The sequence below is a fragment of the Tetrao urogallus genome (assembly GCF_951394365.1).
Source record: "Tetrao urogallus genome assembly, chromosome: 1".
Taxonomy (NCBI): Eukaryota; Metazoa; Chordata; class Aves; order Galliformes; family Phasianidae; genus Tetrao; species Tetrao urogallus.
In genome coordinates, this window is record NC_136813.1 from 139,804,112 (window position 1) to 139,819,386 (window position 15,275).

Genomic DNA, 15,275 nt, shown 5'->3' on the forward strand with positions numbered 1-15,275 from the left:
TTCTTTGTCCGAGTTGGGTGATGTTGAATAGTGACCATATGCAAATCCAGTTCCTTACGGTTTTACTTTCAAATGCAATTGTGGTACATGCTGTAAAATACACTTGGTGGTCTGTTTTTAGGATTGTGTTTCTAACATGTCTGAATCCCACCCGTTTGCCTGCTAACTAGATACCAGGCAAATACTGATTGTTCAATTTGAAATTAATTTAAAGAAGACTCTTGACGTCGACTCCTTGGGGATCTGTGTTATCCATTTGTTTCACGAGTCACTAAACAAGGTGTAAGAAGCTGAAATCTGTCGGGTGGCAGTGCCCGTGTTGTAGGGATGTCTAGGTTTACTCAGTTCATGAGGGATGTTGTGCCAGGTACGGCAGGCGCCGCTACAACTTCACCGTTGTAATGTTCTTGTGAAAGTGGGAATAAAGTGAACGAGAACCTACACTTTGTGTTTTCAAAGTAATTATAGCAATATCTTTTGAATGTAGTTTGGAGTAGAGCACACGATCATGCCATAAACTCTGAATATAAAATAAGTATTACTGTTGTTATCTGATATTTCAGGATAGCGAATTTGACGTGAACTTAGTCTTACAGCCTGTTACTTAATGACCTCTACAAGGAAACTGACATTTTGTACAATTAAAGTTGATTGGTCTTATTTCAAAGCGTTGTTTGTTCTTTGTAATAAAGTGGTTGTCCTATCAAACGCATTGTAAACAGTGATGTGTGCGTCTGCTTTTTCCAATAGGACAGTACAGGGAAGAGAGAGTGCTTGGGAGGAAGGCAGAGGGTTATTGATGAGCATTGTAAGAGTGAGTGTTACTCTTTCATAAAAAGCATTTCTTTTTTTTGGTTCTTGGTTCTTCCCTTTTGGACTTCTTGGTTACGTTACGGTTTGTTTGGTTGTTTGGGTTTTTTAATTTCCTGACTGAGGTCTCTCAGTTCCCCACCACAACCAGCTCCTCTCCTGTGCTCTCTGCCTGTTCTCTGCCCTTTCTGTGCCTTTGTGCCACACAGTTTGCTGACTGCCCTGTGACATGGCTTTTCAAAATTAATTCTCCACCTAAGCAGCAGCTGTGTTCAGAAGGAATGGCAAAGAGTTTTGCTACAATTTCTGAAAAGGGTGGGGTTTGAGGAAGTGCTTAACGTCGTCGGAAAGCTTCTAACGTCCAACTCTGCTCCGAATGCTAGAGCCTATGGGCAAGCTCCTGAATTTGTATTGCCATTGGCTATGGGGATGTCCTGGGGAGAGAAGTACCACATTTCAGCCCCCAAAAACAAGCTCCTTGATTGAGGCTGGTTTTGATTTGCGGTCATTGCTTTATTGAGGGAGCTCTTGCGTTGCACAAGCATCTGCTTTTAATATATGACATCATTGCTGAGTTGGTATAGCAGCTCTTTAAAATGAAAAATAAGGCTCAGATATGGTATCCTCAAAGGGAAATAGAAGAATTTCAGTGTGTCCCAAATGGTACATAGTGGTGAGAGAATTATTTGCGCTGTGAGCTGCAGGTGAAAGTAATCAATTGGAAATTGCTTCCATGTGGTTCTTAAAATACGCCATAGGGTGTGTGCCATCCTGTTTCCTCAGGCTTGCCTCTCGCTTTCTTCTGGACCCTGACGTTACTTTATATGGTCCTGCAGATTTGCTGTTGTGTGTAAATTCTCTCATGTTCATCCATCTTAGAACACTGTCAAAGCCATAGATGCAATTTAAGTGTGATTTATCAGTGAGTTGGGATTTGGCTTGCTATCACAGACTTCAGTCAGGAAAGGCCAAAAGTGTTCTGGACTGCATTAAAAAAAGGGGTGGCCAGCAGGGAGAGGGAGGTGATTGTCCCTCTCTACTCAGCTCTTGTGAGGCTCCATCTGGAGTGCTGCATCCAGGCCTGGGGCCCCCAGTACAGCAAGAACACGGAGCTCTTGGATCGGGTCCAGAGGAGGGCAACTAAGAGATGATCAGAGGGCTGGAGCACCTCTCCTATGAGGAAAGGTTGAGGGAACTGGGCTTGTTTAGCTTGGAGAAGAGAAGGCTCTGGGGAGACCTCATTGCAGCCTTCCAGTGCTTGAAGGGTGTGTATGAACAGGAAGGGGAACAGCTGTTTATGAGGGTGGATAGTGATAGGACAAGGGGGAATGGTTTTAAACTGGGACAGGGGAGGTTTAGGTTAGATATTAGGAGGAAGTTTTTCACGCACAGGGTGGTGACGCACTGGAACAGGTTGCCCAAGGAGGCTGTGGATGCCCCATTCCTGCAGGCATTCAAGGCCAGGCTGGATGTGGCTCTGGGCAGCCTGGTCTGGTGGTTGGCGACCCTGCACATAGCAGGGGGTTGAAACTAGGTGATCACTGTGGTCCTTTTCAACCCAGACCATTCTATGATTCTAATTTTCATATAGATTTCATACAGATTAAATAGAATTCTGTTTAAGGGACAACAGTGTTAATGAAAAATATTAACATCCTTACTTGATAGAATTGGCAAATTCTTTTTATTTTCTAGAATTTATGCTCCCTTCCTATTAAGGAACGACCTTAAATAATTTGCAAGGTAAGAACTCAGTATATGAAATAGCAAGTAGAAGGCATCTTATGCATTGAGAAGGTTTAAGCAAGAGAGATAGATAAATGGAAGTTGTGGCCCTCAGTCCAAGAACATACACAAGGTAATAGCTGCCAAAGGCAAAGGATGCCTTGTTGGCAAAGCTCTGCAGATCTATGGCCAGCAGCCTGATCTCAGCTATTATAAACATGGATCTGATAAACGTTTATAAATATCTAAAGGGAGATCAGAGGCAAATGGATGAGGCCAGGCTCTTCTCAGTGGTGTGTAGCGATAAGACAAGGAGCAATGGCCTAAACTTGGACGCAGAATGTTCTGTACTAATGTGCAGAAGAATTTTTATACAGTGAGTGACAGAGCTCTGGAACAGGCTGCCCAGAGAAGTTGTGGAGTTTCCTACGGAGACGTTCAAGACCTGTCTGAATACCTACCTGTGCAATCTATCATAGGGTACTTGCCTTGACAGGGGGTCAGACTCGGTGACCCCTTGAGGGCCCTTCCAGCCACCAAGATTCTGTGATTAGCAGACTTTGTTAGTACTTAATATCCCTAAGATCTCTGTAAGAATAGGACTTACTATGTACATTCCTTGAGTTGATGCACCTTTATCCAATTTAAGGAATTATAAGCAGAGTTTTGAGGCTCAAGTGGGACTGATTGCACAGTGCCTGACATCTCAGCCATTGCAGGCTTTGGGAGCATTTTTCTGCAAGCCCCTGGTAGCAATCCTAAACGGGCAGTCATAATGGATACCCTGAATATGCAACTCCTGGCAGACTGCAGAGGAGCAGAAGGCAGGAACATGCACCTGGGAGAGCCAACAGGGTGCAGAGCACTGGTGTGTGTGGAGTATGATGGACTCCCACAGCCAGGGCTCTGCAAGTCAAAGAGCAGCGGGTGAGCTGGAAGTCACTTGTCCAATGCCAGCTTGAAGTTGCTCTGGAATAACTGATCTTCTGTTAAAGGTTACCTAATTGACAGCCTTTTGTCAGCCCTCCCATTTGCTCATCCCAGCTGTCTCCAGTCAGAGCCTTCTCACACCAGAGTGTTGGGAAAACGGCCTTGCATCTCCGTTGAGGTTTGGATTAGTGGACTCAGGCATCTGCCTGGGCTTGGATTTATGGCCAGGGCAGAGGAGTTGAGTGCCTCAGTAACAAATCCACATATCCTGGTGTGATGCTCTTCTCTCCAGCAATGGGAGCTGATGTGGGGTCAATGATGTGCATTTGGGGTGAGTCCTGAGCCGCATCCCACTGCGATTTGTTAGCCAGAAGCCAAAACCCTTTACAGAGATCTGTCCCAAAGTCAGCTGCTGTCTGATCCTGGAGGAGCTGAACCAGATTCAGTCTTAGGCACACAGATTCAATTATCAGCCTGCAGAACGCTGCTCTCCCCAGCATATTTAAACCCTCAATAGTTTTCTCTCATACAAATGCACATCAGGTGTCTCATTGCGCCTGATAAATGGATCCTACTGCCCCATATTCTGCAATAAGGTATTGCAGGAAATGACCCTGGCAGGTTGCCTGGGAGGTTTCTTAGAGCAGGACTGCTGTCTCTGAGCTGCTGTGTGCTGCCTCTCGCTGGAGACTGCAACTCAATAAGCTTGCTGCAGCTGGCACCAACGTGGAGACTGTTGTGCATACAAGCAAACCACTCACTCCCCAGGGGGTTTGGCCGTGGTTATGAGTGTGGAATTTGCACTGTGTTTCCATAGAGCTTCATATTAAATTTTTACATCCAGAGGGTCAGAAATGGCACGCAGTCCCTCACCATGCCAAATCACAATTCGATAGGTACACAGATCAATATGCCACTGCTTAAGTATAATTTGGATAAGGCCCTGAGCACCCTGATCTAGTTGTGCTGTTCATTGCAGGGGAGGTCCTTTTCAACTCTAAGAAATCTATTATTCTATGAATGTTTTTCAGCATTTTGAAAAATGTGAGTGACCACACCTTATTTTCAAGAAGGAGAATTTCAAGGAGGAGTAAAGGGCTCATGTTCTGAATGAGGCATCCTTCTACCATCACTCTTCATTCCACCAAACCTTTTGGAAAAAGGAGCATAAACATAACCATCACTTGAATTATCAACATTTACCTTCTTCCTATGGACTGCTTGGACTCAATGTAAAATAGTTCTTTACAGCATTATTCATCCCAGAATTGATACATGGGCTTCTTTAATTTACAAATAGAAGAAAATTCACTTCATGTTTAAGTGAAAAAAATCCATTATTTTATTCAGTACAAATTGAAATTGAAAAAAGTCTGGCTTGCGTGATCTGGGAATGTGGCAATTTACAAGCAAGTTGTCTTCTTTCTTTAAATAGAATGGAAGCAGCAAGCCTGCATGACAACTGGAACATTAATCACACCCAAAGCGCTACAAAATGAAGAATTTTAAGCTACAAGCAAGGCTGCTGCCAGCTCTCATCATGACAGCAAGGCACTGGGGAAAGGCCTTTGGCTTTCCCCTATGCTCAGTGTCGCTCTGCATTGAGGCAGCTCCTGTGCGTGTGCAGTGACCCATATGTTCTCCTCCTGCTGCTGGCCAGAGAGGAATCGATCTCTATCCTTCTGCACCTATAGCTGCTTATGGTACGTTAGTGGGGGCACCATCTCTGAACGACAGCGGGGCCATCTGCTTATCTGACACGATTCACAGCACATTTACGAGGCGTTTCAAGAGGACAGCTTTCTAAAGCATCACACTGATTTTTGGCTACAAGGCAGATAAGCACGGTCAGCTGGTGTTTGGGATGTCCCACCTCACATTTCCCAAACACCCATTTAGCGTGCAGCAAAGACCAGACCCAAGGAATAAAGAGAACAGTAAAGATGTATGCTTACATCAGCGAGATCGATAAAGGCAGAGCACCAGCTTCCATTGAACATCCAATGAAAACAGGGCACGGAAGAACTCCAAGCTTAGCTTTCCTTATGACTGCATTTTGATTACAGGTATGTTGTTTCCGTGCTTTTTTTGTACTGGGCCCACTGTATGAGTGTCACAAGGATCATTAAGTTAAGGCAGAAAAATCTGTGTCATGGAGAGGTACCTGAGAAAGTCACTGTTTGAAAAGAGGTCTCTGAGTATCACTGCTATTTGTTTCAAGCATCCTTTTTTTCAGCTTCTGGAATAGGCTGCCACTGCTGTCTTGACCTCACGCTCAGTTCTGAGCTGTTTTAGTTCAAACAAAACACTCGGACAGTCAGAAAGACTGCAATTCTACAGAAGCAGATGGAATGTAGCAGAAATGGTTACTACCATTTAGTCTTTAAAAGTAGTTTATATCATGAGCGCTGACAAGTAAGAAGGTGAGAATATGTAGAGGGCTGGCCGAGTTGTGGTTAACTACCACTGACTGATCCAAATTCAGACAAGTTCCCTCCATTATTTCCATACGTAGGGCCATACGTACTTTATCAGCACTGTAATACCCTACAAACAATTACTTCCACAGCTGTATTTTCAGGAAGAGAATGGAACAAGGTTGATGCAGCTTTGTCCCTCAACCACATGGAGTGGGGTGGGGTGTGAGAGGGAGTACAGGAAAAGCAAAACAAAGTAATATTGACTCCTTTGCTCTGATGATAGTCCATAAACCATGAATTCAAGAGAACTCCTCAACCTAAGCTCACAGAAGAGCAGGCAGAGCAAGAAAGATGCAATTGATCTCAAGCAAATGAGTCAGACACCCTTCACTCCCTTTCTACACATCCAGCTGCAAAACCCCTAGCTTCTCCTTAGCAGTAATCACAGCTCTGCAGCCAAATTTGCAATGGGAAAAGGGTATGGAGGCCTTAAAGAAACTGAATACAAACCAAAGGGGCTCCTCTAGTGACTGTGTTGTCCAGTTGTATATCTAATGAAAAATTCCATTTGTTTAGAGGTGTAGCTGCTGAAGAACTGCAGACCGCCACAAACCCCAGAACATCTGCCTGGACTGCTACAGCATACACTGTGCCTCCCCTAGACGCTCTGCCAGCATCATGCTGGCTTGCAAGAACACTGTTTAAATCCACACATACATTGAAGTTTTGGAGTAGCACAGAATTGACTATTTCAGGCTTCTGAGATGGCTCAGTTGAGATATTTTTCCAATATTAAATGGTTACTTGTTTGTTTACCAACAAGAAATGGTATGGCAATGAAGGCAAGGTGTGATCTGTTTAAATTAATGACAGGTAAATGGAAAAATAACAATTACACGTTAGTCTCTTGCAAGCAGTAGAAAAAAAACAGAAGGTTCCAAATTGCAGGCTATTACTAAACCCACCACCCCTATCTTAACAGGCTAAGGGCATCTAACAAAATCACCCACCTGGCTATTAAAGAAACAGCAATGTTACCAAGAACAGTTGGCTAAATATGCAGAACTACATTCTCTAGTTAGAGTTTATTGCAAAACCAGAAAAGAGACAGCAAAGTTGAAGTCTAGTTGCAGATTTGTACCGCTTGTCCCAGTTTCAGCCACTCGCACGTACGCGCTCACACACACGCTGTACACAGAGAGCTGCTAACACATTTCAGTTCCCACAGTCTCACAAGCAACCTGAAAACATTTCAGTAGAAAGTTAAAATGAGGTCTCTTACCACAAGGACTATAAAACCCCCCCCACCCCCCACTACCGTAGAATTTCTAAGTTTTGAATACTAAAAACCATACATAAAAAGGAAGAGCTATTTTCAGTAGCACAAAGACCACCTTAAACTTACCGAAATCAGTCTAAGGAGTCTAAGGAGCGACTGAAAAAGAATGAAATGAAGACCTGCATCATACACCATCAGTGTTTGCATTAACACCGTTGACTAGCTCTAAGTCTCTAACCGTAGGAGAGTTGCTTGTTTCTGATTTACTTCTAAGTTTCAAGTTACATAAAAAACAGTTGTAGCAATGCCTCTGAGCTGCACTTCTGTGAGAAAAAGTCCCTTTCAAAATTTCAATAAATATAATGACATCTAAAGTTAGCTGAGGTTGTCATGCAAGACAAGTTACATAACCAAGACCAACTCAATCTTTATAATAAAGGCAACTTGCATTCAAAAATGAACTTTACCCTTACCATTTTATTCAAAGGGTAAACATGAATTAACCCAGCTGTTTACCTGAATTACAAAAGTAACATGATTCAATATGAAAATAAGAAACTGTCTACAAATCTCTGACAGTAATAAATTGCAATATACAATGCATACAGGAGTTATACAGAGCAACAAACTCTTGTACAAAACAAAAATACTTTAATACCTTTAAAATCCAATTTGTTTCTTTAAAATTATTCATGAAAAAGATTTGAGTCTGAATTCATACCTCAATTAGTCAAGCTTCAGGTAGCTACATTACAGCTATTTAATATACAAAGAGAGAAATCTCTTCACCAGTCATTAAAACTGTCTTTTCATTAGAGTTGCACAGCTTCTGCATCTCGCGTTCCCAGATCCAAAGTTTTCTTCAAATCATGAGAACTGAATTTGCTGAACACCGGAGATCTGGAGAAAGAAAATGGAAGCTTACATTCAACTTCACACGTTTTGAAACAGCATCACCATCAGCAGCCTTGAGTTGTCAGAGCACTGGGATGGCACAACAGCCACCAAAGTACTAAAAATATCATCAGTTTTTGCCTTTCAGAGGAAGGCAGCTGAGTTAGCATTTGAATTTTTGCAGCAGAAGGGAGAACAGATGATAGGATACTGTACCTGCTGATACGATGTTGTATAGACCATAACATTCTGCTGCTGGCCGTCTGTAGTTATTAAGCCCGCTGGCAACTGATTAGCTGAAAGAAAAAGCATTTTAAGGAAGTTAGACAAGAACCACGGGATACATGGAGCCCTGTTTGAAGTGTGTATTCCCTACAAAACATTTAGTTGTGGCATGCTCTGGGTCTGTGGAACAGTTCCTCTCATGACAGCTACATCACCAAGCTCATTACCACTGCTACATATCTCCATCAGCAGTTCAGAACCTAAATTCACCTGGATTTTGCATCGGATAAGCTAGAAGTAAGACACGAATGTGAGGTAGAACATACACAGCAGCACACTGAGGACTGGATTTTGCCATCTGACCATCAAAAAAAAACCCAATCTCCAACATTCAATACTCTAAGAAATCTGGAGAATTTGGAGTTTGTTTAGACATAAGATTTAGCACTTGAGTTCCTCGTGCATGTGTATGCTCAGGGAAAAAGCGGTACTTCTTTATAAAAGCTCTAACGTGGAGGCAGCTGACATTATGCTGCATGACTTCAGCGTGCCTTTCAGGTTATCTCTGAATTTTACAGAGGAAAGATGAGGCCAATGAACCGAGTAAAAAGTACTTCTGACATTTATAAAGAAAAATCAGGGATGATGCCCTAAGCCAAACCCCTACAGTAATGCATAACAGTAAGCTCTGTGACATTCAGAGTAACTACATGCTGCAAGTGTTAGCTGGAAGTAAAGCTTCCAAGTTGTAAGTTAAGTTGTTATACAGCATAGCACTCTGTACAAGAGGCAAAACCCATAAAAATATCAAAACAGTGTAATCCTAACAGCTTCAGTACAAAAGCTGAAGCTTGTTTTTGCTTTCCTTCATCGTATTAACTTTCAGACGCTTAAGTTGGCAAGTTAACTGAGGCTTTAAAGATCTCCACAGATCTAGACAGATTTAAAATCACAGCACCCTCCACCACATATGTTGAACAGCTTAATGCCAGCTCTCTGACCCAGATGTGGTGCAGATCTACAAGGAAGAACTACAGGCTATGCTGCAGCAGCACAGCTATTACTGCTGCTGCCGCGAGACCACAGCCCTGAAGGGATCCATAGCTGCGCCCCTACAGAGAAGAAATGCCCGCAGCACGTGACACCATCACTCACTTCAAAGAAATCCCTCTCCCTGCCTTTCTGCTACTGCAACATCTCCCTGGGCATCCTGCCAACACTGACTGTTCTCTTCCAAAGCTGCTCTCTTCAAATCACAGCAAATTAATGCTTATTTCATAGGGCACTCTGAGCCTCCCAGGCCTGGGCTATTTGAAAAAGGGACAAGGAACAGATCTTCAGCCTTCTGCCACTTAATGGTATAATAATAATAATAATACAGTATCAGATTTGTTGGGACAGATGATCCACAGATGGAATAGGAATCTTTTTTTCAGTTGTACAATTCTGTGTGTGTGTGTGTGTGTGTGTGTGTGCATGTGCGTGAGAGAGAGAGAGAAAACAGACCACAAGCATCTCAGCTGCAATCCAGGTTAATGAATTGGGCCTAATTCACGCCTTACCACTTCTGAACCAAAAGAGCTATTCCGTAAGACAGTGCAGATAAAGATTAGGAAATCCAAATAGTAAACTCTTAATTGTAAATTAAAAGAATGAAACCCACATAACAAACAAACAAAAAAATCTTACATCTGTCATTACAATCCATGCTTAAGTATAGAGGAAAATACTGGCACTAACGTATGTGTGCTTAGAAGTCTCCCACAGTTGACAGGAGTTACTACTACTGTGTCAGTATTTCCCACCATCTTCATTTTGATATAAATTCTGACTGGGATAAGTCAGAAAAGCAGAGGGTATCCTCCAGATTTCTCAAATGGAAGTCTCAGTGGATCATAGATACAACACAAGTGGCCCAGAATCTCTTCCTTGGTTAAGAATTATCATGTCCTAAAGGACGCATTGTTTTAGAAGACTCGTAACGATAACGAAAACAACTAAAGAGTGTTACTTACTAAATGCTTCTTCTGTGAGCTCCTCACTTAAACCATCTCCAGTTGTAACTGTTCCCCCAATTCCCTTTTCTCCTTTCATTGCCTGGACAGAAGAAAAATGGGTATCCACATTAGTGCGTTCTTGGCATGAGACGGCTTGCAGAATCCAAGGTTTGGAAGTTGAGCTGGACTTTGAAATCCAAGACCCACAAAACTTGTGTTTAAGACTGTGCATAATACAAGAACAGGTGAAGGGCATTTTTTTAATCTTAGTCATACTCCTCAGCTCAGAAGCCAGAACTCTGCAAAATTAGTATTGTGTAGTTCTAGAAGTTTACTTCTGCACAAAGTCAGAGATGTGCAACAATCCAGAAGCAGCAGCTAGCATGTGTATATGGAATCACAGTCTCAGAACCAGTGAGTGCACAACCTTTGCCCACCAGCCATATTCAAGTGCCATCATCATACAGCAAAGGGTTGACATTTAAAACCAAGATATTGGATTTCTTCCCCTACAGCAAGGACTGCAGCCACAAAGGATATCAGCACAGAAAGCCAAGGCTCCCAGTCATCTGTGTGCAGTTCTTTAATTATGAAGTTTGATGATCTGTACTGTTACATAAGAACCTGCAGGAAAAAACACTAAAAACATATTAAAAAAAAAAAATAAAAACCTCTGCCATTGTTTGATGTAGAACAAACATAAAAGCTACAAAACAGAAACCTTCATGGAGTACCTGACAGAATACAGAATGGAGGCTTAAAACTGATGGCCAGAACTGTCCAAGGCACCCAAAACCATTTAAAAAAGTAATCACAATACTCTGCTACCATGGCATACACATCTGCAAAAGATGGACATTTCAGAAGAAGAGCGGAATAGATCCACTTCAGACTTCTCCAGAAGTACCACAACTAGATAGGCATCACTTGCTTTAATTAAAGCACGTGCCTGTGCCATCAAAAGTGTTGTTACTGCTATACGGAAGTGGGAAAAGACAGCAGACAGCCGTGCTTCAATTTTTAGATTTCACCTCCTGTTACTCACAGTCCATCATAACAAATGACCTCCTGGGAAGTGGAAGCTTCAAGTGCTATCAGCAAATTAAATACTGCTAGTGAGCCTAGCCCTGTTAATTGAAAAAACTTGGATTTACAGAACAGACAACATCTGAAGAGCATCTCTTCCTACAGCAGTGCCAATTCAGACCTCCCTGCTTCACTCATGCCAGTAAAGCCTCTTTCCATGATCATTTTGATCCTGAATAATTTCTTCATTCAAGATTTAAGAAGAGAGGTCATCGGATGAAAATGCCTTTGATTTGTTTGATTACAACTTGTACTTTGAGGTAGATAGAATATAGAATAAAGAAGTAAAATTTTCTTTAGTCTCCAGGTAGGAGGAAGTGGGAAAAAAAAAAATCCCAATTACATTGCTGAAAGGCGGAAAAAAAGCCATTTTCTGCTAGAGAAAGGATAAAGGAAAATGCCTCGATCGCATACCTAGCAGATACAAAGTATCAAAAGCAAATTAGCAGACAAGCAGTAACAAAGAGCAAATTGGAATACCACTGTAATAAATAGTCCTTCATTCAAATCATTATTCCGACGCGAGAAAAAAATCTTTTTCAGATCCAAAGCCCAAACAGTGGGCATTAGGCCAGATCCTCAGAAGATGCCATCCAGTACAGTTTTATGGATAGAACCCAAAGATCAAATTCAGTATTCTGAATAGGTGCTTTTAAAGAATTTAGTGCTTTACTTCCATATATATTACAGAAGTTACTCGGAGGAAGCTTTAACTACTTTGAATCAGCAAGTCTAATCAAAACGCTTGCTTACTCTTTTCTCCTGAGAGCTTCTGAAACGTTTTAAAATGCTACATTAGTCCCCATTATTCCCTGACAATTACTGTGAGATACAGTGCAAGTCAGCCATTACAGAAATCCAATAAAGGGCTCAGAATAAAAAGTCAGGATAAAAAAAAAAACTCAGAATAAAAAAATCAGGACAAATAAATGAGGAAACATTGAAGTATAGACCAACCTCTCTGAATTTTTGGAGGTATAACTTCAGAGGCTCAACATAGCTATCAAATCCCAAGGTAGACATGGCAAAGAGAATATCCTCCCCATTGATGGTCTTTCTTTTCTCTTGGTGACACCTCTCACTTGCTTCTGACGTTATAAAGCTGATGAATTCACTTACACACTCTTGCACACATTCTTTTGCATCCTTAGCAATCTAGAAGAGGAAAAGCATCATAAAATGATGAAGATCTGAGAAAACTAAAAATAAATAATAAAAAAAAAAACCAAGAAGGTTAGATAGTAATAGATAATAAAGGAAGCATCCCACCATCAGGTGATGCTGCCATTTAGGTATGTATGTGAGATAGCCACTGGATGTCATCACTACTCTATGTAAGCACAGCTGTAATGGTTTTAAATGAAGCTTTACTATTTCAGCAGAACTGTCAGCATTTTCTGAACTCATAATTGTGCTCTGTATAAAGTTTCATATATACAGGTATGTATCAATACTGTGCCTGGATTTGCTTACCCACTCCTTCAAATCTGCTCATTACAATGTCACAGCCCACTTACATCTTCCTTTCAATAGACCAACAGTTCCAACCCACTGCAGCACATTCTCACCAACCTGATCATGATGAGGTTTTTTTACCCTGACTGAATTCAGGGACTGAAATACATGCCTAGCAGCAAGCTCCTCTAGTGCTTTAATATTCCTGTATAAATTTGCCAAATGAGAATTCAGCTGAAGAAACACAACATGCCTCTGGCAAGAATGAAATAAATTTATTTGATTCTGCTTTTCAGCTGGACAAAGTAATTTACCTCACTTAAAATAACAGCAAGCATTGCTCAAGATTATTAGGGAAGCTGACAGGAGCCAACTGAAGGATTATAATAATTAAGATCCTTATTCTTCACATGAGAAGAACCTGTTTGTATTCCCCTTAAAATAACAAAGTGGTAACTACGCAGGATCTTCAATTCCTCTGATATTTTCAGAGGAATAGAGCCAGATTTTCAGAAATACTCATCAGCCAACAGCTTCCCTTGCAGCTTTTCACAAAGACCTCCCTGATTTTTTCAAGAGAGCTTGGCATCCCATATGCTGAATTCTTGAGAAAAATCTCATCTTGATTGCTAAAAATTTATGACAATATGGACCAGTGAAGAATTTTTCACAGCAAAGATAAAAATGTAACACCCAGATTTCCAGAAAGCCCTGAACACTGTGAAAGTATGAGCAGATGCAAGAAAATTATGCCTTGCTTCTATTTGAAGGAATGTTAAAAAAAATAAAATTCAGCCTTAGCTAGGAGTTAAAGCAGCAAGTAATAGGAGCCCTGCAAAGTTTTAACATAAACAGGTAGAACATTTAAATGCTTATCCTGTTGCCAGCTCAGAATTGATTTAAGAGTCTATTCTTAGAAGAAAGAAATAAAATAAGTCTTCCAATACCTGGCCTGCTTGCTATGTGGTACAAAGCAGGCTCTTAGTCTGCTATTGCCTGAATATCCATATCCAAACGCTAAAATGACCTGAGTGTTCTCTTTCCTTCAGGAAAAGAAATGGATTCTTATTTCATCCAAAAAGTTCCACTTATTCCACATTTGAAACAAGTCAAAGCAGAAAGTTATTTAGGACATAATTCCATAGAAAAAGTTCTTAGTGATGTGGGATTGTCACCAAGTTTGACTTGTTGACAACATCAGGGAAAAGACCTATGAAAAATAATGCCCTTGAAAGCCCTATAGGAGCCCTGTTGCAGCTCCTGTAATTAGGGAAATTACTAAAAGCTTTCTGAAACCTAAAAAAAAAAAAAAAAAAGAAAAGAAAAAAGAAAAAAAAGAAAAGAAAAAAAAGAGAAAAGATTTGATCTCAACTGCCCCCTGTCCATAAAATGCAGCTCTGCCAGCTTCAGTTCACTCAGAGAAAGGAACAAAACTCAATACTAGATTTTGTTTAAAGATGAGAGTGTTACCTTTCCTGTTTGGGGTATGGCGTTTTTCATTATCCTTGCCACATTTGCAATTGGAAGATAGATATCTTGTTCTCTAAAGCTCTCTTTTGAACCATTTGTATCTTCATGATCATTCATGCTGTCCTCTGTGTCTGAAGAAGTTAACAGAAATTGTATTTGATAGATAACAGGCAACAAGTCAAGTTGAAAATCTTAAACTGAAAGATTAATGACTTTTGAAAGCCCACTGTATTAATAATGTAGAAATAACCAAAATGAAAACAAAAAAACCCCAAACCCACAGATGATAGATGTAATACCACAGTACCTTCATGTGCGTTTGGCACCATACTTATCTCATTATAGACAGAAATGTCATGTCAAAACAAAAACTCTTTCCTAGAAAGGCAAGGTTTTTGTCATTACCCCCAGGGACTCAGTAGCAACACTGATAACTCCCAAAGTTACCTTTAGACTGCAGGAAAAATGCTTTATACAGTAAGGCATCATAATGGATGCCTTACTGGATGAAGCCTTAATGGATTCATAAATACAAACAATTATCTTAGCTTGGAAATGATAACAGAGAAGTTCACAAGAACTCAAATGAAATTATGTAGAGGCAAAAATAATAATATTTACATTTCTTACCATCGTGAGGCTGTATCACGTAGTGACTGCCACCAATGTAATCTCCAGCAATTCCTAACTGAGAAGCATCCGTCGTGGAGTTATCACCATCCATCTAAAACCAGAAGAAGCAATGCTTTCAGGTACATTTGTTATATGCTAAGAGCAGCTACAGCTGGAAAACAGCGCTTAATAAACCTACAACTACGAGAACCAATTGTTACAGCCTGAATATTTTGCTATTTGAGAACTCTCATAGTTGCTGCACTTTACTAATTGCTTTGATTTGTTCCTTCAGATGCAGCACACTGAAGAGCAATTCTTGCAGCTATCTCATTCATAGTTAAATAACTTAGCTAAAGAGAGGTAGCCACA

The 15,275-nt window shown here is 40.9% G+C and overlaps 1 protein-coding gene across 2 annotated transcripts; it reads right to left on the reverse strand.

Annotated features, from left to right (window-relative positions):
- Positions 1 to 8,031: 8,031 nt before the first annotated feature.
- Positions 8,032 to 15,015, reverse strand: NFYB (nuclear transcription factor Y subunit beta; the record flags this gene model as incomplete). Of its 2 annotated transcripts, XM_079549225.1 has the most annotated exons (6): positions 8,032 to 8,064; positions 8,275 to 8,354; positions 10,299 to 10,380; positions 12,324 to 12,521; positions 14,292 to 14,422; positions 14,922 to 15,015. In XM_079549225.1, the coding sequence occupies 6 exons, from the start codon at positions 15,013 to 15,015 to the stop codon at positions 8,032 to 8,034; spliced, it is 618 nt and encodes a 205-aa protein (XP_079405351.1). The 2 variants fall into 2 exon arrangements, with proteins under 2 accessions (XP_079405351.1, XP_079405352.1); XM_079549226.1 differs by lacking the exon at positions 12,324 to 12,521.
- Positions 15,016 to 15,275: the final 260 nt, after the last annotated feature.